Source organism: Dipodomys merriami, unplaced genomic scaffold (assembly GCF_024711535.1).
Source record: "Dipodomys merriami isolate MVZ:Mamm:240054 unplaced genomic scaffold, mDipMer1.0.p SCAF_372, whole genome shotgun sequence".
Taxonomy (NCBI): Eukaryota; Metazoa; Chordata; class Mammalia; order Rodentia; family Heteromyidae; genus Dipodomys; species Dipodomys merriami.
This window is the reverse complement of record NW_027205293.1, coordinates 646083-670166: the sequence shown is the minus strand read 5'-3', so window position 1 is coordinate 670166 and position 24084 is coordinate 646083. Positions and strand designations below refer to the sequence as shown.

The window sequence follows — 24084 nt, the reverse complement described above, 5'->3', positions numbered from 1 at the left end:
ACAAATGCTGGAGGGGATGTGGAGAACGAGGAACGCTATTACACTGCTGGTGGGAATGTACACTCATACAACCACTTTGGAAAGCAGTCTGGAGGGTCCTTAGAAAGCTAAAGATTGACCTCCCTTACGACCCAGTCATACCACTTCTAGGCATCTACCCTGAACAACAGGAACCAATATACAAGGACACGTGCACCTCCATGTTTATTGCAGCACTGTTCACAATAGCTAGGATATGGAAACAACCCAGATGCCCCACCACAGATGAATGGATCCAAAAATTGTGGTATCTATACACAATGGAATATTATGCAGCCATTAGAAATGACAAAATAATGGCATTTGCAGGGAAATGGATGGAGCTAGAAGGAATCATGTTGAGCGAGGTAAGCCAAGAACGAAGAGACAAACAGTACATGGTCTCCCTGATAAGCGGATGATAAATCCAAAATGTTAGGTGATATGACAAAACTAACAGGACTTAAGAAACAAAGAACTCCCACTCATCTGGTTGAACCACTACTAAATATCCCCATGCTGCTGATCACGTGTATGGTATATAACATATGAAAACCGTTATATATTACAGACTGTGATAGACAATTTGCTCCAGGAAAGTTAGAATGAACGTGTGACTTTAAATGAGCATCATTATTCCACAATACTGTGAATTTCCGGAAATTAAGTAATCACTTAATCACAATCAAAAAAAAAAAAAAAAAAAAAAAAAGAACCTTGGGGAAGGGAGGGAGGGAGGGGATGGTAGGGAGAAAACAATGGAGGGGGTAACAATGTTCAAGAGGAAGTGTACTCATTACCCCACTCATGTAACTGTAACCCTCTGTATAGAATCTTTACAATAAAAAAATTAAAAAAAAAAAAAAAAAAAAAAAAGCTAAAGATCAGTGTCCAGGTTCTGAGTTCAGGCCTTAGTACTAGTACCATAATAAATAAACCACTTATAGCTAACATAAATTAACAAGGAAAATGAGACATATCAACCATTAAATTTGTTTATATCTTTTAACTTACTTAAGTACTCATACAAACTCTAAGTGCAAAAAACAAAGCATTAAAAAAATTATTTGTGGTGCAAGAGATCACACTCCTAATAACACATGATAATCAAGACTTCAGCATTGAGCTAGCCCCTACCCCTGTTTTCATGGGACATGAAAATAAGTTTTCATGGACATATTTTTAGTTCACTTACTTATTTTTAATATGTTATAATTTGAGATATTAGAAATATAAAAATTAAACTTTCTATTTAATATTTTTTGCCAGTTCTGGGGCTTGAACTCTGGGCCCGGACACTGTTCCTAAGCTTCTTTTTGCTCAAAGTGCCACTTCCGGCTGTTTCATGTTGTTTATTGGAGATAAGAGTTTCAAGAATTTCCTTCCTGGGCTGGCTGTGATCCTCATATCTTAGCCTCCTGAGTAGCTAGGATTATGAGCCACTGATGCCCAACTTTAAAAAAAAATCATATTTTATTGTGAAGGTAATGTATAGAGGGGTTACATTTACATAAGGCAGGTAATGAGCATATTTCTTTTTGAACAATGTCATCCCCTCCCGCCTTCTCTCCCAGTTTTTCCCCTCCTGATTTGCCTCCCCTTCAAGTTGTATAGTTCATTTCCAACATAGTGACTAGTGAAAATCACTGCTGAATTGATTCACCCTTTGTCCCACTGTTTCTGTGCTTCCTTTACTCTTCCCTAAGCCAGATAAACTTATATACAATACAAAGAATACAGAAATAAAAAACAGTGGCAAAAGGGAATAAATCAAAGAAAAATAAAAATGAAAAAAAACCATAAACAGTACTGTAAAAAACATTGTTTCCATTTTCTGGAGTTCATTTCAGATACATATCATCATTTTACATGATGATATGCACATAGGTATGGAGCCCTTGTGATCCACTACTAAGAATATCCTCCTTTCTCTTCACTGTGTGAATGTTTAGAGTACTGTTTAATTAATCATGTCCAACTGCAAAACAAATAAAGTATCCAGTACTTTGAACCATGGTTTCTTTCTCCTCTTCTCCCCCCGCCCCCATTTCCTCCTTTCTATTTTCTCATTTTCCTCCTCTCCACCTGGTTCTTCCTTCTTCTGTTCTTCTACCTCTTCCTTGTTCTCCTCATTTTTTTTCTTCCTTCTCCTCCTCCTCCTTCTCCTCTTCCCTCATTCTCATCCTGTTCCTCCTCTCTTTTTCTTCTTACTCTCTTCTTCCTCTTCTTCCCCCTCCTTCTTCTGTTCCTCCTTAATGGACATGTTTTCAGATGGATGGTGAGACAGAAAAACAACCCAATTTGAGGAATTTAATGCCTTTAGAGAAGTGGCATAACTGGTTATCTTCTTTGGAAACAGTAAGTTGAAATTTTATTTCATCAGAGAAAAAGAATAACTCTCAGACTGATATGTGGGTAAAGGAGGAAAAAGGATACAGAAATTAACAGCTGACTTCACAACCTGCGCTCAGGAAGAGGGACATTATTTGTAAGTGAAATAATTTCTTCAAGCAGCAGGCGGCGCTAATGCATCACTAGCGTTTCTGTAAGGGTGGTTAATGGCTTCAGTTGCTGTGTAGCATAAGAATAATACCTAACCTTCAAACTACAAACTTGGTGGTTATATTTTTATGACTATATGATATTTAAGGTTTTTAACTAGGCAGTATAGGTTAGTGATTTGATTTTATATAATATTTTGAAAGATACTTAAAACAGAATTTGTAATGTAAGAAGTGATGTTCCTTAGCTAATTAATTAAAAGTGAAGCAAATATAGTAATTAACTGTTGTAGGTATAAAAAGGGAAAATATACAGCAAGAACGAATTTGCATTACCAATTACATGTTTAAAAAATTAAAAGGCCAGAATGAATTTTTAAAACATAATTCTTAAGCAAGTGCCAGTGTCACTATAACCAATTCTAGCTACTCAGGAAGAAGCTGAGATCTGAGGATCTAGGTTCAAAGTAAGCCCGAGCAAGAAAAGTCATAAAGACTCCATCTGTAAAATAATCAGCAAAAGCCAGGCTGGACATGAAGCTCAATTGGTAGAGTACCAGCCTAGAGTGAAAAAGCCAGGTGAGAGCTAAAGGCTGAATTCAAGCTCTAGAACTGGGGTGGGGGTGAGGGTGAGAGCAGACAGATACCTTGTATCAACTTTTTGCTTCTTTTTCATATTTTGCGTTTTGTTTTGCTTTTGTTGTTGCTGTGTGTGTGTGTACAAGCACACACATGTGCATGGCAATGGCGTTAGTATCAGCACTTGAACTCAGGGCCTCTAACTCTTTCTCGCTTGCTCACTGCCTAGAGCCACACCTCCAGTCCAATCTTGGTTTTTAATTTGACTTTACAAAACCACAACCTATCTAGCCTTACGCATTGCCAACCTTACTCCTGCTAATCACAACAATGTTTTTTAGCTCCATTAGTGCACTATAGGGCCTTTGGATATTCAGGTCCTGAAGCTTGAAATGCTCTACCTCCGGGATTATGCTTCCTGCGCATGGTCATTTCTTCACAACAGCCTTCTCTACACAGAGAGGCTTATGAGCTATTTGTGTGGTTCCCTACCCTTTTCTTTTTTGCCACATAATGGACTACTTACATGATTAACTAATATGATCATATATAGTTGTTCTATGATTGATTAATATTATAAATATTTAAATTTCAATCAAGAATTGAATATTACATTATTAACATGTCTATTATCATTCTAACAGATTGGTGGTTATAATGTAATGACAATTATGATCCTATGATGTCAATTAATATACTATTTAATATTAATATATATCCTGGAAACTTCACAAGGAGAGATCATCTCTTTTCTGTTCACCCTTCAGTTTCCACTGCCTGTTAACAGGCAGGACCTGTGCAATCTTCTGCTAAAATAAAATCCCCTAGACCAAATGACTTCAACAACAGAATTTACTTTCTCATTGTTCTAGAAGCTGCAATCTGAGCTCTGAGCGCCAACATATCCGTAATCTAGGAAGGGCTCCCTATCTTGCAGATGGTTTTCTTTTCATAGCGTTTTCACGGTTTCTTTCTTTGCAGTGTCATAGCCCTACTGGATTACATTAGCCCAGGCTGAAATGTGCAGGCATTCACAGTACAGTATTCATAAAATCAGGCTTTATAGGTTTGCATAGTTTCAAGTACAGTTTAAAACTCCTAGATGTTGGAACTGTGGTGTTGGTGGTTGTTGTTTTTTCTGTATTATTCTCTTCCATTGCATATCCCAATGCATCAATGTCTTGAATGATTTATGCTTAATGAATGAATATGTGAGAGCTCTTCAGTTAAAAAGAGGGCCAGGCACTCTGTGTGGTGGGTGTGTGAGGTTCAGGATATCCTGAGCACAAAGGGCATCATAGCTCCTGTGAAGGTTAAGCTTGGCCCTAAACCCCACAGTCCAATCCCACTGAAGCTATACTGCCTGGCAGATGGAAAACTTGGGCAAATTACTTAACCCTCTGTGCCTCAATTTATCTGTGAAGTACAGATGATAGATTATCTTCCTCAAATAGTTATTATTAGTAATAATATAAATAAAGACTATGAAAGAGTATGTAATCAACAAACACATAAAAAGTACACTGCATCATTTATCATCAGGGAAATGCAAAGTAAACTTAAAATGATCTGCTACTATACATCTGTCTGAATGACTAAAATCATAAAGACTGAAAATACTACGTGCTGGCAAAAGAAGTAGAGCAACTGCAACTCTCTCTCTATTACTGGAAGTCAATGTTCACTTTGAAAACCTATCAGAAACTTCTGAAAAAAAGAATCTGACCTGTGACTCAAGAAAAAAATATTGCTATGAATATATCAAAAGAGGTAGAATACATAACCACAGAAAGACTTGGAAGAATTCTGATAGCATAAAACTGGGATACACATATCTAATTTGTAACAGAATAAATGTATATAGTCATTCAGGAAAAAAAACATGCTTGTGTTATATTCATAAAGGGCTTAGCATGTAGTAACTACTGATACACACAAAACACAAAAATGTTCCCCCAACATTGTGTGGAAAATAAGCCCAGCACAAAAAAAATTGCATGCTCTTGTATTCCATTTGAATGAAGAACATGAACCAGAAGCTCTAGTCTAGAGAAACAGACATGAGGATAACAGTTGTTTCCAAGGACTAGAGTGTGACCCCCAAAACAGGCAAGACAAATTGTGGAGATGAAGGAAATGCTGCATTTGGTGTTGTATCACAGCTGGAGAAAAGTATCAAGCTGTACATAAAACTTTTACTCTATAAAAATCATATCAAAATTATATCTAATTAAAAGTCTTTAGCACAAAGTTTTGTTTTTCTATATGCAAAAAATCCATGTGAGTCTGGCACCTGTGCCTCATGTCCATAATCCTAGCTACTCGGGAGGCAGAGATCTGAGGATCATGGCTCGAAGCCAACCCAGGCAGGAAATTCCATGAGACTCTTAACTTGCCAGGTTGGTGAGCTATCATTTGAACCACACCTATAGCCCCAAAGATGCCTTTTGAATGTCATTTTAGACCATTTTTCCTTGTGACAGATAAGGTAGAAGCTCAAGGAAGCACAAAGGGGTAAAGCATGTTTGTGGTATAGCATGCCTACAGCATTCCTACACTAAAAGACTGGTGAAGACTGAAGATATCGATACTCACCTTAATCACCTGGTTCTCAAGATAATTCATGAAGCAACCAGAAGTTGCTATACAGTTTCTACATTTCCAACAACGAAGAATACTTCTTTCTTGTGGATTATGTGTTTTAGTTGTAAATTCTTCACTTCTTTTCATCTGTGGAAACAGGGAAGTAGTTTTAGAATGTTAAAGTATGTCCAATCTATTCCCAAATCCATACGACAGCAGTAGCTATTTGTTGAACAGAAAAAAATATCATTCATGGAAGTGCCTAGCGTTCCCTGTCTCCCCACCACTACCACTGTCTGTGTCTTGAGCCAACATCTCAGAGTGTCTTCATTGCTCTCAACACAGCCATATGAAAGACTATTTCCAGTAACCTGAGGCCAGACAGGGCTATGGATATTCTCAAGCATTAATGAAAGTATGAAGATACATCCAAAATCAGCTGTATTTACACTAAGATGTAAGGATTCCCAAGTCAGCTACAGTACACTTAACAACTTGCCTGGTAATTATTCAGCATAAAGGAAGGCAATGTTGATTCCATCCTGATCACATTTCTCCATTTGTTTGTTCTTTCATTGTTCATTCATCCAACATTTATTGAATGTTAACTACATGCTGAAGAAGGGTCAAAGTTGGGGAAAGCTGTGCTATCTATATAGATCAGTAGTTTTCTACCCTGGCACATCAGAACCACTTCAGAAGCTTAATATAATAGTGATATATAAATCCCACTCTGAGGAATTTATTCTAAGATGAGCAAGGGAGTAGGAAAAAGTGTACTTAAAAACAACAACAACAATTGCCAAGGTAACCAATTGTGTGGTTAGGGTGAAGACAGATATGCATGTGACAACTAAACAGGAAGGACCATAGATTATAACCAAGTTTAAAGGAACTGTTCTTGAGAGGGACAATAAGCCCCACCCCTTGACGTAGTCAATCCAGGTCTGATCTTCCACTAGATAGGCTCCAGTTCTCCACTCATAGGCCCAGGTTTACAACAATGGAAACCCAGTTGCTCACTCTAATGAAACTATCTCCAATCATCACTAGATTCTTTTTTTTTCGGGGGGTGGGGGTGTCCAGTCATGGGGCTTGAACTCTGGGCCTGGGCGCCGTCCCTCAGCTCTTCAGCTCAAGGCTAGCGCTCTACCACTTGAGCCACAATGCTGGCTTTTTTCTTTTTGCTTATGTGGTGCTGAGGAATCGAACCCAGGGCCTCGTGCATGCAAGGCAAGCGCTCTACCACTGAGCCACCTTCCCAGCCCCATCACTAGATTCTTCAGATGCAAATATCCTACATTCCTCTCCACAGCTGAAGCACCTATCCTCCCAGTTCACCTTCTCTCACTCTATATACTCTTCAACCTCTTTTATCCTCTTCTCTCCAGCCAAACAGAAACATCAGGCAGGGGTCAGATCAGAAACTCCAGATGGGGATATTCCCCATCTCCAGATGCCTGCTCCTCTCTAGATTCTTTCATGTCTACTTAAGTTGCATAGAAGAAAAAAAGCCCATAGTTTTCTATGGAAGCTATTGAAAGTCACTGAAAAATATACTTGATCTGTGTGACAACTCTGCCACATTAGTGTCTTCTAAATCTAAATATTAGTTTTGATCTTGTTCCAAGGATCTAAACCAATACTTTCAACTTATAGATACCAAATGCACAACTCTACGTGACTCTCCATCACGGCTTTGATACTGATGATTGATTTATTCAGTTATGGCTCTGAGAAAACCTACAGGAACTTTACAACGTGGGGGGGAGGGGAAGGGATAGTAGGAGAAAAACAAAGGAAGGGGTAACAATGCTCGGCAAGAAATGTACTCATTACCTTACTCATGTAACTGTAACCCCTCTGTACAGCATCTTTACAATAAAATAAGATTTTTTTTAAATGTAACAACAGCCAGGCACTGGTGGCTCATGCCTATAATCCTAACTACTCAGTAATCTGAGATCTGAGGACTGGTTCAAAGCCAGCCCAGGCAGGAAAGTCTGTGAGACTGATGTCTCCAATTAACCACCAGAAAAGCAGAAGTGGCAGTTGGCTTCAGTGCTAGCCTTGAGCAAAAAGAGCTCATGGACAGCGCACAGGCCAGCTTTACAATAATATCCTACTAGATAGTACTGATCCAGACCTCCATGTATCCTGGGTCTTCAAATACTTGGTTCTTTCTCACAAGTAAAATTTCATCTGTCATCTCCTGAATGATATGGTATAAGGACCAGATGGAGAGTTTATTTAGATGTAGGTCACTGGGCCACAATCACATGATCCTAGTTCAATGGTTCTGGGGTAAGACTCCAAAGTCTGCTTATTTAATAAGCACACTAGGTGATTCTGTTACAGGTGATCTAATGACCACACACAGAAAAAGACCAATCTTCAGAATATAGCCTAAGCTCCTTCTTATGTCAAAAGACATTCTTTCAGTAACATGAGTGCCCCTTGTGATAGAACTTCTCTGAATCTAAGTATGGTAATCAGTCTCTACATGTAATAAAAATTGCATAGAACTAAATACATATCAGAAGAGTATATGAAACTGGTGGAATCGAAATAAATGAGTAGAAGATGTATGATATCACTGTGAATTTTATACTCACAATTCACAATTGATTTTAACATTATCTGAAAGTTTTGTTAATCACAAAACCTTGCAAACTCAAAATTATAGCCATATATGTATCAATTAACTGTCCTGACATAACTGTATACTTTTCTAACTTTTCACTCATATTTTTGGCCATGTAATTTTGGTGACTTTGTCATGATAACAACGTTGTGATATTTTCTAGAGAGAATAATGATAATTCAATTCCTCATCTGTCTAAAATAATAGTTCTTTACTATAAATACTCCTATGCAAGTCTTTGCATATTTCACTAAAATTTTTCTCTGTTGTTCTATCTTCAATTCTCTTTTTATAATAGCATTTCCCTTTCCCTTGAATTTTTGTTAAATAATAGTTCTCATCCTTTAACACTGAAGCCAAATTTTCTTTTGTAGTCATTGCCAGGGAAAACACAATTATTCCCTCTGTGTTTCCTAGCACTTTAAATCCACCTCCATGTGCCACTCATCATGTGGCATCACACTTACCTCTGTGTATGAACCCTGAGCTTCTATAAAGGACCACACTTTACATATTCCACAGTCTCAACATCAAACATGGTACCTACCTAGCAGTAACCAACAAACAAAAACATCAATGATTGCTGAAACCAAATGAATAAGATATGGCTGGGTGCTGGTGGTTCATGCCTGTAATCCTAGCTACTTAGGAGGCTGACATCTGAGGATTAAAGTTCAAAGCCACTTTAGGAAGGAAAGTCTATGAGACTCTTATCTCCAATTAACCACCAGAAAATCCAAAGTGGCTCAAAGTGGTAGAATTCTAGCCTTGAGTGAAAAAGCTCCCAGAACAAGATATGGCAGAGAGCTCAGCTTACACTGTCTTTCCCCCCACTCCCCAATACTACATGTTAATTTTCTCAGGCCAGTTACAGAGATGAGCCAAATAGAGTGATTTTGCAATAGACAAGAAGACCCTACTGGGAAAGATGCATAGCTGTGTTTATACGTAGCTGGGTTGAAAGAGGTACTGGAGACAGTCCAATGTGACTAACGTATAGGAGAACTGAGATGGCTTCTGTCAGAGAAGTTATACTCAGAGACCTATATCTCTACACAATCTAAGGAACTTATTTGTGGGCTGCAAATTCAAATTCATTTCTAATTCAGCATTGTATGCAAGACTTTTGCTTGTAGGAAGAGAGAGAATCATAGAAGTAAACAACTGAGATTGCTTTCTGAACTCTGTGAAACTTTGGAGTCTAAACAATTTTGGGTCGTACAGACCGCATGGTTTTAATACCATGAGGACTCTGAGTAGCAACCAGAGAACTACTGAAAGGATCACAGAAGGAACAAAGGTGATCTTGAGAAACAGTATATCATAATATGGAAGTTAACTTATCGCTGAGTAGAAGCAATGTATGACCCCCAAACAAAAACAAAATCACAAAACCTCAAGAGTAGTCCTCTTTGGGTGGAATTCCTGTGGGCCCACTGTGACAGGGACTTCACATTCTTTGCCTACTTCTGGTTAGTCATCTGTCTTGGCTCCAAACAACTTTGCCCCAAAGGTCAAAGATGGAATAACCTGAAACGGAGGGAGCAACTGGCTTCACCCTCTGAACTTGGTAAAACCTTGCTGAATCACTTTCTGGGGCAGCTGACACCTTAAAAGATGTGATAGAATCTTTCTTTCCATGTCTTTTTTAATCCAATCTGGCTGTATCTCTGATGTTATAAGCCTGTCTCTATTCCTAGGTTCTTCTGAGAAGGCTTGTTAAATTATGTGCACTTTCTTACTGGAGAAATTCTTCAGAAAAAGCTTCTATTTTTTTTTTTTGTAATGTGGGAATGCTAAGGATTTTCCCAATTCTAATTTAGTGTTCCTTTATGCTTAACACTTAACAAATCTATCTCCCATTTTCACATCTGCTCATAAGCAGAAAGAGAGAAACCAAGCTATACATATCAACTCTTTGCTTAGAAATCTCATTTAAGTTTCTGATGTCAATACTCCTAAATTCTACCTTTCACAAAATAACAGAATATAAGTCAGTCAAGTTTGTCTCTTTATACCAAGTACTGCTCTTTCTCTCCCAAACGTTGCATAGTACATTCCTGATTTCTTCTGAAGACTTCACCAGAATTACCTTTAACATTCATATTCCCATTCATATTCCTTCTTGACAATCTGTATTTTTGTTTTTTCTAACATATGTCAAAATCCTTCCAGCCTTGATACAATATCACTTCATATGTTTAGGTATTCGTTACAGCAGCATCCTACTTCACAATACCAAAATTCAGTATGATTGTGCATGGGCTACCACAATTCATTGTCACAGGCTGGGTTCCTGATACATAATTTTATTTTCTCACACTCTGGAAGCTGGAAATCCTAGATTAGTGTTTATTTCTGAGACTTCTCCATCTGGCCTTCAAAGGTTGTCTTCTTCGTTGGCCTTTTCCCTGGGCCTTTATTCTTCTGGTATGCCTTCCTCTTTTTGTAAAGACACTAGTCCTAGGAGGTTCCCATCTCTGGGATCTCACTTAATCTTCATTATCTCTTTGAAGCTTTATCTCCAAATATAGCAATATGAGGGGTTTAATATTTTCATTTTTTAAATGGGGACACAATTCAGTTCATGCCAAAACAATTCAAAGGCAATCCTCTCAGTTGTAATATTATTAGAGTGCTCATGTTTTACTTTGTGTGCTTTTGGGTATTAGCTATGCATAAAGGCATAGCATAAAAGAGAAAAATATTAAAGTCATAATTTCCCAAAAGAAAAAAAATATTTGCAGGCGGGGAAGGTGGCTCAGTGGTAGAGTGCTTGCTTTGCATGCGTGAGGCCCTGAGGTTTGATTCCTCAGCACCACATAAACAGAAAAAGCCAGAAGTGGGGCTATGGGTCAAGTGGTAGAGAGCTAGCCTTGAGCTGAAGAGCTCAGGGACAGCACCCTGAGTTCAAGCTCCACATCTGACCAAAAAAAAAAAAACAACACTTGTGAAAGAATCAGATAAAACAAAAAAATTAAAAAATGAAATGACCAAGGCATATGGAGCTCATGTGTCCATTACCAATATATGTTCTCTTCTGCCTCCTTCTCCTCCTTACTTTCCTTCTTCACTTTCTCCTCCTTTTTGCTGCCCAGTATGTTACTTTATTTTTGCTTGTAGGCACCACAATATACTTACAGCCATTAGACTGTGGCATATGCCATCCCCTAAAGCTTGTATCACTAGAAGTGTCTCCGTGAAATGAGGAAATTTGCTTTTGTAAAATATTTAAGAAATAGCAATCCTTTCTTTTCAGTGTAAGATGGAATCCCATGGTTAGGGAGGACACGGTGATCTTAGAAAAATCCCCCACCGCTTTGTGGAAGTGGATTTGGCACCCTTGACCATTGAGTGGGATGGAATATCATTCATAGTAACTGTGGATGAGCAGCACAGGTATTGATAGGCTGATCCTCCTGGTATTTGTGATCACAAAAAGGAATATAAAGCAGCCACATCCAAGCAGGCCACAGCAAAACAGTGATAGCACTTTAATCAATGATCTGTGAAATGTTAAAAGGGCTATAAATGTAAATGACTGAGTTTCCAAAACAACACTCAGTTTGCTTTTGAACCATTTAAGAATGCATCAGGAAACTATGTTAAGTAGAAACAAAGGTAACTTTTTACAGTTATAACTAGACTCCTGTGGAATTTAGGGGCCCTACTTACCTCAAAAAATATTTTTGTCGACTGTATTATTTAGTAAAAGCTGGTTATCAATCCAAGATCCATTTTCCATTAGTTTTCAGTCTTTATCAGACACTTCATCTGCACACACGGTTCTTTCTATATTTCTAAGGTTAGCAGCTGCAGTGACATCAAAAGCTTCTAATCTATGAATACTAAAACCATTGAAATCATGAAATTTGGAGACTTTAATCTTCTTCAGTAATTATTGGTGTTAAGTAAAGTGAAGTCAAACTTCAACAGTTCTGAGTATACACATCAGTGTTCATATCCATAAACCCATTTCCTGTAAAGTGTCCAAGGTCTCTTGATAAAGTAATATTCAATAACCAAACTGCCTTATCCCCAACCAGCTACCTCCTGCACTCTTTAATTCTATTTCTTTTATCCTTGCCCTGGGATTACTGAGTTCTTAAGCATTATACAATACATCATCCATTTTAATGAAAAAGCAATATTAATTTGACACTTATTGCAAGGTACTTTCTACTCTGTTCCATAGGTTCCTAAAGTTGTGTGTGTTTGTGGGGTAATGGGATTGGACCCAGGGACTCAAGCATTCTAGGCAAGAGCTCTAATACTTGAGCTACATCCTCTGTAGGGTATAGGCTATTATCTTATATACTCTAACTGACCTAAAGTTCTCTCTTTGCAGACCAAGGAAGAAATATCATTCCATGAATACTATAAACAATAACAAACATGAGATCAAACAATAATTATGGTGCTAGCTATCAAATTTTACTTTATTAAAATTTGAGGCATTCTATAATTCTAGCTATTCAGAAGGATGAAATCTGAGGATTATGGTCCAAAACCAGCCTGGGAAACAAAGTCCACTGAATAAAAGACCATTGGAGGTAACTACCAAAAAAGGCAGAAGTAGACCTGTATGTAGAGCGAGTGGTAGAGTGCTAGCCTTATGCAAAAATGTTCAGAGATAGTGCACAAGTGCTGAGTTCAAGGCTCAGGACTACTTCAAAATCATTGAGGGATTTTATTTTCCACTCTACGAGTGGAAAGTTTTAGAAATGCAAAGTAAGTCATATTGTTTTCCTGCTTCTTTCAGAGGCATCCCAGGTCTCTGCGGACCAGATGGCTGGCCTATTCTGTCCTGTAGTCTAGCAATATTAAAGGTCCTTCACTTTCTCCATTCTACTCCCTCTTACTCCTGTCCTTGGATCTGTACAAGGCAGTCTTAGGAAAGCTGGTCTATAGCCTCTGGGGAATTTGCTGCCAGATGTTCCTTCAGGTTTCAGCCTTAATTAATGCTCCTTTCTGTTAGGAGTGGGTCTTTGCTAACCTAGGTATGACAGTCTATTTTCTTCAAATCCCTTTGTTGGATTTCTTTTTGAACAATAATCATACCACTACTTCCATGTTTCTGTTGGATGTATATACTGAGTTGCAAATACTTCTTCAGCAGTTTTCATCCCTTAGTATTTACAAGGGATAGGTTCTGTAGCCTAACAGCAGGTACCAAAATACTAAAATGTTCTATCTCTTATACAGTATGAAACATATTTGCATATGATCTATACATACACTCCTTCATATTTTAAATAATATGCAGACTATTTATAATATGGAAACATTGTGAATGCCATGTAAGTACTTGTTATACTATAATGTTGAACCAGTCATGTTTGCACAAATTTGGTAAAGATGTGTTTTCTAATACTTGTAACACAAGATTGGCTGAATTTGTGGACACTGACTCCACAGAGATCTGGCTCTATCTACTGCTAGCAGAGATGCAAGCATAAGCATCATCCAGGCTTACTTTGTGGAAGTCAGGGCACCATTTATTGGCATTGCCAGGATATATTTAGCAAACACCACCAAGAGAAGCTGCTCTTATAAGCCTCACAAAGCCATTGTGAAAATTGACTTTTTAGTAACATCATTACAGTGTTTCTATGATATCATGTGTGTTTTGATGATTCTATACTATTAAATGCACTATCTTTATAATTCTCTTCATTAAACTATCAAAAAAACATATGTGTTCCCCTTTTCAATTAACAATGAGCTAAAAACTTGTATAGCCTCCAAATATTTCAACTAAAGTCACATGAAGTCAAGGAGTACGTATGATGATTTTAAAGGTAGCTATTAATTTTGAGGACAGTACTTACTAAATGACACCAAGGCCTTTAATCATGAAGACATTTCTATGTGACAGGGTGGTTAACTCCATTTTATAGATGAGAAAACTGAGGCCTGATGAAGTGAAACAAGTTCTCAAATTATTCTTGAAATTCTATGAGGAGGTGGTTGTTTTTTGGAGCCTGAACATTTTCATGGGTAAGATAGGTAACCAGGGTGGAAGTCCTGATGGAGTTCAGTGGGAAGAGGGTAATACTCTCAGATGCTCACTTAATAACACCCAGGAAACCAGCACTATGGGCTGTTCCAACCTGCTGGCCTATTAGATGGCTATAGTTAGGTAAGTAGAACCAGGAAGCAGCAACTAGTTGCAAAGTAAAAATTTAAGATCAACACTTAGTCTTGATTATCTTTTATGTGACATTAGAAATCCCCCATAGTCAAGCTATGGAATCAGCCTAGATGCCCCTCAAAGGATGAATGGATCAAGAGAAATATGTGATATACACACCATGGAATTTTACTGATCCATTAGAAAGAATAATACTACATCATTTGCAAAGAAATGGAAGGATCTGGGAAAAAACCATGGTAAGTAATGTAACTTAGACCCAGAGAAACAAAGGATATATGTTTTCTGTCATATGTGAATGCTCATCTATACATCTATAAATATATTTTTGTGGTGGCAGCCAAGTGTGCACTAGTGTATTATCTGAAATACGGTAGATTTAGTGGAGAAAAGTCAAATGATGTAATTTCTTAGAAAGGCTCACTCAAAGTCCATCAAAACAAACTGTAGGAAATCAGTACTCAAAAGTAGTGGTGAGGTCAAAGGGAGGGGGTTAGAAAATGAAGAGGAGGAGAAAAATCCAGTTAAAAATTCAATGCATATTTCACAAAATTAAGAATCTGAGGGCAGGGTGGGGTTTGAAGAGATAGGGGAAAAGGATGAAAGGGGTAATATTGATCAGGATTCATTATATTCATATACCAGTTTATTGAATAACAACTCCTTTGGGTAACTACCTAAAAGTTAAAAATAAAAGGAAAACAAAGATTGTTTATGCACTCTAAGAATAAAACAGGAGATATTAATTTGTCAGAGTCCACAGAAACTGCACAGATGTGGACACAGGTGGCCCTTTTCACTGTAAACTTCTATAAACTTTTCTGTACTTTCTTTTCTTTATGGAATATAGATCAAGGCATATCCAGTTTTGCAATTTTATCCTCTTGTGTTTCTGACTTTGTCAATCTCTGCCAGCAAATGCCAGCATTCTATAGACAGCTGTTCCACACAGGCCTCCGGCCTGGGTCTCCCGGAGCTTCAGAGAGACTCTTGCTTGATATACTAAGATGAAAACGTGGCTTACAAATGAAACTGGCCAAACTGTAATAGTTGTTCTATCTGTAAACTGGGTAAAGTGCCGAGGGGCTGCTGAGATATATAGGGCTTAGCTTACCTTCTTTAATCATTTTCTATATTCTGAAATTAGCCACAACCCTCAGTAAATCCAGCACCCATCATTTTGTAATACGACTTCCTGTGGTGATTGAAGAGGCTCACCTAATGAAATCAGACTGCTTCATTTTCTGAAGTTTCTTAAAATTCAGTTATCTGAGAATTGCATTCTTTAAAAGAGCAGTGGTGGCACTTTCTTTTTCTTCATATAAAATCCTATAAGCTACAACTAATCAAGTTACTGGATTAATAAAATTCCTTTTGATGACAAATTTTCTCTTATCTTATTTCAGAAGTCCTATTTTAGGATGTCTTAATACTTTTTCATCTCGTATCTGTTCAATCACAGGGGGATCTGCCTATCAAACAAATGGGATCTTGATATTAAACAAAGGAGTGAAGGAAACTGCCAGTGAGTGGAGTGCTTTTTGGCTCACCTGCTCAGATCTAGTGTCAATGTTGACCAACATTCAAAGCACTCAGTCCCTTTCTCCTGTCTCTGACACAACCTGGCTCTCTGCTCACTGATCCATTGTTCAGTTCATTTATTTTCATTGTTATTGTAAAGGTGATGTACAGGGGAGTTAAAGTTACATAAGTCAGGTAATCAGTACATTTCTTTTTGAACAATGCCACCCCTTCCCTAGCTTTCTCCCAGGTTTTCTCTTCCACAAGTTGTATAGTTCATTTTCAACATAGTGTCTAGTGAGCATGGCTGATTCCTTTGTTTACCCTTTGTACCACCATATCTGCTCCCCTTTACTTGCCCCCCCCCCGCAAATAGATGAACTTACATACAAGACAGAAGGTGCAGAAATAAAAGACAGTAACAAAAGGAGACAAAGCAAGGAGTGACAAGGAGAAAAAAACAAAAAGGAAAATAACAAAAAAAAACCCTCCTCTTTCCATTCCTTGGACTTCATTTTGATAAAAAATAATTTTATATGATCATATGTCCATAGCTATTAAGCCTCCGTGATACTCTCCTGAGAATATGCTCCTTTGGTCTCACTGCATGAATGTCTAGAATCTGTAAAAATCATGTCCAAATATATTTTTTGCCTTTTACCATCCAGTCTGTTTGCTTGTAGATTTCTTTTTTTTTTTTTTCTTTTTTCTTTTTGGTCGGTTATGGGGCTTGAACTCTGGGCTTGGGCGTTACCTGTAGATTTATAGGCACATTCTAGTTACAACAAATGAGGGAAACCATGCAACCTATCTTTCTTTGCATCTGGCTTACTTTGCTTACTATAGATTTTTCCAAGTCTTTCCATTTCCTTACATGGCTGAGCCAGCCGGCTTCGCACGTATCTTCATACTTTCTTCACTGCCTGTTTCACCAGGAGGAGAACTTAGATAACCCATGATAAAAGCTAACTGACACTGCTCACATATTACCATCCAGGCTGTTGTGTTTCAGATTTTCCAATGCTTTGTAGTACCCACTATAAACATTCCTTCTGCCTAGTGGCTTCCGGGAGATTGCTAGGACAATGCTGCAGTTCCTGCCATACAGAGAAACATGGGATAGGCAGAGAAGAATGTCTGTTCAGTTTGCTGGTTGGTGAGAGTCTTAAGTCCTGTGTGTATCAGGCAGTCTGTATGGCAAGGCAAGAGTAGGCCGTGCAGGTGTTGCTATGAAGGAATTCCTCTTCACCTGAGACCTACAACTATCTGCTTCTTTGGATTAGAAGGTTTTTCCTTTAGCACTATATTTATTTGTTGAGTTTTCATTGTAAACCATATCTTTAGAGGATCTTAAACTAAATGAGAAAAGGCTACACTGAAAGTTACTAGTAGATGACTTTTTTGAACCAAGAGACTCTCGTGTACATTTTTAAAATTAAGAATTGTATGTACATTCCAACAAGAATGTGGGTAGCATGTTTCTATCTTCACTGAATTACTCATCCCTTCTTCATTTACAAACATCTTGTAAAATATACTTTGAAAGTGGTGAAACATGGGAATCCCAAGCCTATATGTCCAGTCATAAAAATATTTCAGAAAGTAGAGATGACAAGGTTGATAAACTGGAATAGTAGTCATTCCTTAACTTCTGCATAGGGAAAAAACACAAATAAACCCAAATTCTAGAGGAATAGTTGTGTGAATAGGAGCAAATAGCTAATATTGGCAATTATTTTTGTTTATAAACCAGTACAGTAATTTGAACTCAGGGGCTTATGCTTTTTTGGCTTGCTTATTTAGCTGGTACTATTAGTTGAAGAACTCTTTTGACAGGCTTTATTCTAGTTATTTTGGAGATGAGGTTTTACAAACTTTTCTGCCTAATGCTGGCTTTGAACTGTGATATTCCATATCTCAGCCTCTAAATAGCTCATGTTACAGGTGTGAGCCACTGGTGTCTAGCAAATTCTTCAATACAAATTTTTCAAAAGATAATTTTCAAAAAGAAAAATGAACAAAAGTTATGAAAATAAAATTTGCAGAAGAGGAAACATAAGAGCTATCCATCAAATGAGAAGTATTTAGCCACAACAGAAAACATGAATGATCTTAAAATAACAACTATAAAAATTATGTACAGTAACAAGAATCTAATAATCTGCTATAGGGAAGTTTAAGCACAGGCATTGTATAAAGAAAAATGCAAGATCTAGAAAAATCAAATATATAAACGTATACGTACAAATATGTACATATGCATATATACTGTCTTTCATTTTTTAGATAGAGTCTTCTAATTTTGCCTGAGCTGGTCTCTATCACCATTCCTCTACTCTCTCTCCATGTTGCTGGGATTACAGGTGTGTACCACTATGCTGGCAGAGTTGAGCTAGTAAAAGATTGACTTTAGAGTACACATACAGACACAACAATGAGGAGTGGACAACCAGGTCAAAACACTATTATTAGTGGTCAATAATAATAAGAATTCTTAATGTTATTTCTGAATAATTATTTCTGACACTAGCTACAGATGAGGCTATTGTAAATACTTAATATACAAGTTATGTGTTTCCCATTAGACAAATGGTCTGGGAAACTGTAGATTCTACTTTAAAGCCAAAAATTCTGACAGTATTTTTTTCAGGATGATAGATTTTTAGTTTTACTTTCTATCTCCATTAAACTTTGAAAAGAAACAGTATCCAATTTACCTCTATCACTGGCTCATAGTCTAAGTCATCCATTCCATGACACCCCAAATTGCTATCCATACCAATTTTGGTCCCTTGGGCACTTTTTTGTACAATTTTTTGAACAGGTCAGGCAGTAAGATTCACGCTTATTTTGCAATGCTATGCAGAAAGAATGTCTTGGAGCTGTTTTGATATACATTTTTAATGATCTAGTAGATTTTTCTAAGATTTCTCATCTAGTAAACCATCAGTGAAATAATCAGGTAGATAACAAAACACAAGGGCAGTTCGATTAAATTTCTTGTTATTTACAGTTATGTCAGGATAAAATTTTTATAAGTGTATGTGGGTGAAGGTTTGAAAAAAATGTAACTATCCAGTTTCCTCAACTAGTTTTAGAAGGCACACAATCATATGTGTTATTTCTCAAAAAAAAATCCTGAATTCTAAGAAAACAGGATGATAGCTTGGTAATGATATGGTTAATGCTTACTGTACCAAAGATACTTTATTACTAGTTTTTTTTATTACACTTTTTATATGCTCTATTGTAGACTAGTGCCAAAACAAAATACTTTTATTAAGGCAATTTTAGAGGGCTATTTTGATGAGATAAAGTATTGACTAGACTTTAAAAGAGAAGTACTAAGGAAAAAATGCTTTGTAAAAACAGATACAATGACTCTTTCCTTGAATCTCTCTTCATAACGTGGCTCTCTTCTTTCCAAAGATGACAGTTATAAAATAAATAGAATTCATGGATGGGATGAGATAGACATGGACATTAGCTGGGAATCAAACCATGAGCATAACTAGGAAGTCTACTACACCTGCTCCCTTATAAAGGGCCAGTGCATGGGAAAATTGCTTTTCTGCTGATAATCAACTTCAGTAGTCTGCATTTCAAAATCTTTGATTTCTCTCAAAGTTCTTATTTATTCTCAATTTAAGATTTGGCTGTAGATAAGGGAATGTTTTCCACCTGACTATCAAAAGATATCGACTCCTTTTTGTAAATGTGTCCCTAATTGTACATTGATTACTCCATGGAAGGAAGTACATTTGCAGCCATAATACCATCACCTGCTTTCAACTACAGAAAGACTATAGAAATCCCTTCTTCTTCTTACCTCAGAAAATGAGTTCCTACATTTATCACAATCCTTCATGATGATTTGCAGGACTAGTCTAAGACTTCCTTAACTGTTAATATTATTAGAACCGTCACCTGGCACTTACAAACATACAATGTATTCTATACCTCAGCTGTGTCTCCTCCAAACTGTATGCAGAAGCTTCACCTTCACTGTGGTGATGGGGCATTATGGGAAGTGACTCAGCCATGAGGGTCCTCATCTCAGGGATTACTGTTTTATAACAAGGCTGAGATGCACTAACTTAGGCCCTATTTTACCCTGCTACTTTGTGCCATGTTAGGAGACAGTGATCATCTTGGAAGCAGAGGCCAGAAGCTTGACACCAAACCTGCCAGCACTTTGATGCTGGACTTCCCAGATTCCAAACTACAGGAAACAAACATCTGATGTTGATAAATGATACACCCTTGGCTATTTTATCATAACAACACAAATAGACTAAGATAATATATAATGTTCCCATACAACTATAAATATTTCCAGCCTAGAAATGAAGAAAGTGAGTTTCTCTGGTAAGTGGAGTTAAATAAAGTTTACACAACATCAATGCTTTGCAGTGAGCTCCTGTACTCAGCTCTGAGAGATCAAACCAAATAAGTCATTCAGGCCAAGGGCCGCATAATCTAAAGGAAACTTTAAGGAAGAAGAGAGAGTAGTTTTTCCTGAAAACAGAGAGTTGGTAATGAATTCAGAGAGCTCAATCAAGCCTGGGCTGAAACCAGAGGCAAGTGCCCTCTACATTAGCACAGAAGAGTAACAGCATCTACTTTTCTAATTCCTTCCTAATTCTTGCCTTAAAAGAAATCCCACCCTTCTACCATGCCCCCTGGAGTAGTCAGTCACTCTCCCTGACTGAAAGAGGAGCTGTCTGATTCTAGAAGCATTAATAAAAGCCAATTAAAATTTTACACTGTATTTATTGAATTCTTACCAGTGTTGTAGAAAGTAAAATCTGTTGTACGCACAGTTTGCCAATAATTATATTTCAAAATAGTAAGTCTACATCAGGCTAAGGCTATTTGGGCCTAGTTGTATAAGATTCAAAACATATAATATGGAGCCTAATATCATAACCTAACATCATTCCAAAGATTTAAACTTCTATTTATGCAAACTTCAAACTCCTGTATGAAATATATTCCTAAACACTAAACCTAATACTGTCCCAATAAGATAAGTGATTATGTTTGTTATAATCTACTTAACATGTAAGTGAAACACGTGATTCTCAAAGAAAAAAAAGTGATAAAAGAGGTAACAGATTATAATACAAATGGATTCATTTCCAAAGGGCCTAACAGCAAAGCAATATACATACAGGTACAGAACTTCAGCCTAAAAGTCAGGAATGCCCTCAAACAGAGTAGCTTTCTGGGAAAGTCGTAAATGTACATTTTTTTAAATTTTACTTTATTTTTGATGCTGATATTTCAACTCAAGTCTTCACACATGCTAGATGTGTGCTATATCACTAAGATCTGTAGCTATCCTTAAACTGTTTTTAAATTGCTCTTCCGAAATTGCCTTCATAGGTATCAAGTAATCTTTAAATGTCTTCAATAGAGGAAAAATTTAAAGGTAAAACTAAGTTTCCAATCATGTACAAATAATTTGATCAAATTTAGCAAATAAAATTGCCACCCTTGTTGAATTATATACTTTTGTGATTTGATTAAGTACCAAAAAAGTGCTTATAGAAAGTAATTATGGATTTTTTGGGGGTTGCTTGTAAATTGACTTGAAAGTTACAATTATAAATAGAAGTAGCACTACTCCAGTAAGTTCTTAGCCTCCTAAGGTGACTTCTTGGAATGATCATCTCTTTAAAATTACAGTACTGTCTGAGGCAAGAAAGGGTTTACTGGTGGAATGGCCACCCTTTGAAGATACAGAGTAGCCTTCTTCCATGGAGTTCAAACTATTTTCTAGACATTACTGCATTCATTCTTCAAACATACCTAGGGAGAAAGGATACATTATTGTTCTTCTGCAGATGGTTGAGGAGAGATAATGTAAGGAAAAGAAAACTTCCTAATCTGTGATACAACAAGTAAGCCTCAATATACTGATCCCTAAAATTTGTGCCAGCTATGTGGCACATTTTAAGTAAATTCAGTTAGCCTTATGCTCCTTGGTTTAAAAAGACATCATTTAAGTACAAAGCACTACTATTATTCAGGTAAATGTATCATAAAATATCACAGAGGCCTATTAAAAGTGATTATTAATTCATTGCATACTTGCTTGGAAAAAACTCCTGCTTGATGTATGAAAATTACTTACTAAACTGCCTATAACCTTACCCTCACATACATTCATTAACATCCTAATTAACTCCACTTTACAGAGGTAGAAGACTTGTTTTTTTCCAATGTTCTTTGTTGCTTTTTTTTTTTTTTTTAAGAAACCCTTCACTCTGAAAAACCAAATAGATAAAAATGGAAGTCAGGAAAAGTGAGTCCATAAAACATTCATTGGAAAAACTATTTAAGAGCAAACTGTAGGTAAACCTAGGTAGACTGATGGGGGAAGACAGGAAAACAAAATTCTATATGCATGCAATTACTGAACAAACTCATTTTCTAAAGTGACTATTTTCCTAAACGGTCAATTCCACTGCGTAGTCAGGGTGACCTGGCACCTTGTTCTCCTACTTGTTATTACTTAGGGTGTCGATGATCACCACCAGCACCACATTAGAGGAAATGAGCGGTTTAAAAGGCAAAACACCAAGAAATTGTACTTCATACTCTAGGGATCCTCTTCAAAGATGGAAATAATTCCGATCTTTTAAGTGCCACTTCTAGAAGCCCTCGTGGAGGAATCCGAGAAGATTCGAATCTATTTGTGTTTAATGACCTTAACAATTAATGAGTAAATTAATTTAACTGGCAGTCTTTGGGCACGAAATATTAGCTGAGCGGAGCCTGGGCTGGACCCCCGAAGATGTATGGGTCAAGTTCGAACCCCAGCCCCCGCCAAGGCTGTTGGGTGTTGATGCACTCGCTCTTCTCGGGTGTCTGGTCTGTAAAATGGGCTAATAAGTGACCTGCCCGCACGGCGCTCCTTTGAAGTGAACTAATAAACGCTCTCAGGGGTGCACTTAAAACTATTAGAAGCTACACAAATATCGAGTGTTATCTCGAAAAGAACACGGCGGGGTGTACAGGGTCGGTGCTAATTAAACCTCATTAACGATCAACTCCCCTTGCACCTTGCCCTCCCCTCGGCGCCCGGGCTGATTTTTCAGAGCGAACGAAGTCTGCACGCTCGGGACTCCGGGCTGCAACAAAAGCAGCAGAAACCCCGAGACAGAACTGGGCCAGACAAAAGAAAGTGATCGGTGCGGGGGAGCTCCGGGCGCGGAGGGGGGTGTGTGAGGCTCCCCCCACCCCGCGCTCCGCCCGGGCAGCCAGCCCGCAGCTCCCCGGCGCGGACCCGCGGAGCTTGCCGCCGGCCGCGCGCCCCCGGCGCCCACCCCCGGGCCCGCGGCCTCCTCCACGCCCCGGGGCGCCCCGCGGCCAGGGATCGGGTTTCAGACTCCCGGGTAATTCCAGCCTCCCCGCCGGGCGCACCCCCGAAACCCCGCCACCCGGAGCCTCAGGTGCGAAAGTTAAGCCGGCCCGCGTCACCTGAGGCCGGGGCGGGAGGCAGCCGCAGGTCCTCGCCCGGGCCTGGGTCTCTCGGGCCGGGCCGGACGTGGCCCAGGCCGGGCCGCCCGGGGTGGGGAGGAGGCGCCGGCGCGCGCGAGGCCAGCCTCGCCCTTACCTGCGTCCGCGTCCCTCAGCCGCCCGCTCCGCGCCCCGGCCCCGCGCGCCCGGTCCCGGCCGCCGGGCTCGGAGGACCCGCGCGGCAGCGGCGGCACAGGAGGCGGCGGCGGCGGCGGCTCCCGCGGCAGCGATGCGGGGTCCGGGGAGACGGGAAGCGACAGGAGCCAAACCACGCGGAAAGCGCTCCCGGGGAACCGGCAGCTCGGACCCCACGGCCTGGGACTCGGCGCCGCGGTGCTCTCCGGGCCGCGCCGGCTGGCCCGCCCCACCTCCGCTCCCACCCCGGCGGCGCGTGGGCGGCGCCCGGCCCTGACCCCGCGTCGCCCCGCGGCGCTCGCCCGGAGGAACCGTGGGAAAGTTTCCCTCTCCGCGCATCCCCTTACCTCAGCCACTCGAGTCCTCGCCCAGCCCCGACCGACTCGCCGGCTCCAGGTCCACCTGCGGCTCAGTTCCTGCTG

At 38.9% G+C, this 24084-nt stretch overlaps 1 protein-coding gene across 1 annotated transcript in view; it reads right to left on the bottom strand.

Moving 5' to 3' along the window:
- The window catches only part of LOC138804773 (E3 ubiquitin-protein ligase RNF180), a 134705-nt gene extending 110864 nt beyond the window's left edge, over window positions 1-23841 (bottom strand). The window contains exons 1-3 of the mRNA XM_069989204.1: window positions 23625-23841; window positions 5694-5828; window positions 3303-3311 (exon numbers count right to left, since the gene is read on the bottom strand). Of these exons, the coding sequence (XP_069845305.1) occupies window positions 3303-3311; window positions 5694-5828 (144 nt within the window). The 5' untranslated portion in view covers window positions 23625-23841. The remainder of the gene's footprint in view (window positions 1-3302; window positions 3312-5693; window positions 5829-23624) is intronic.
- Window positions 23842-24084: the final 243 nt, after the last annotated feature.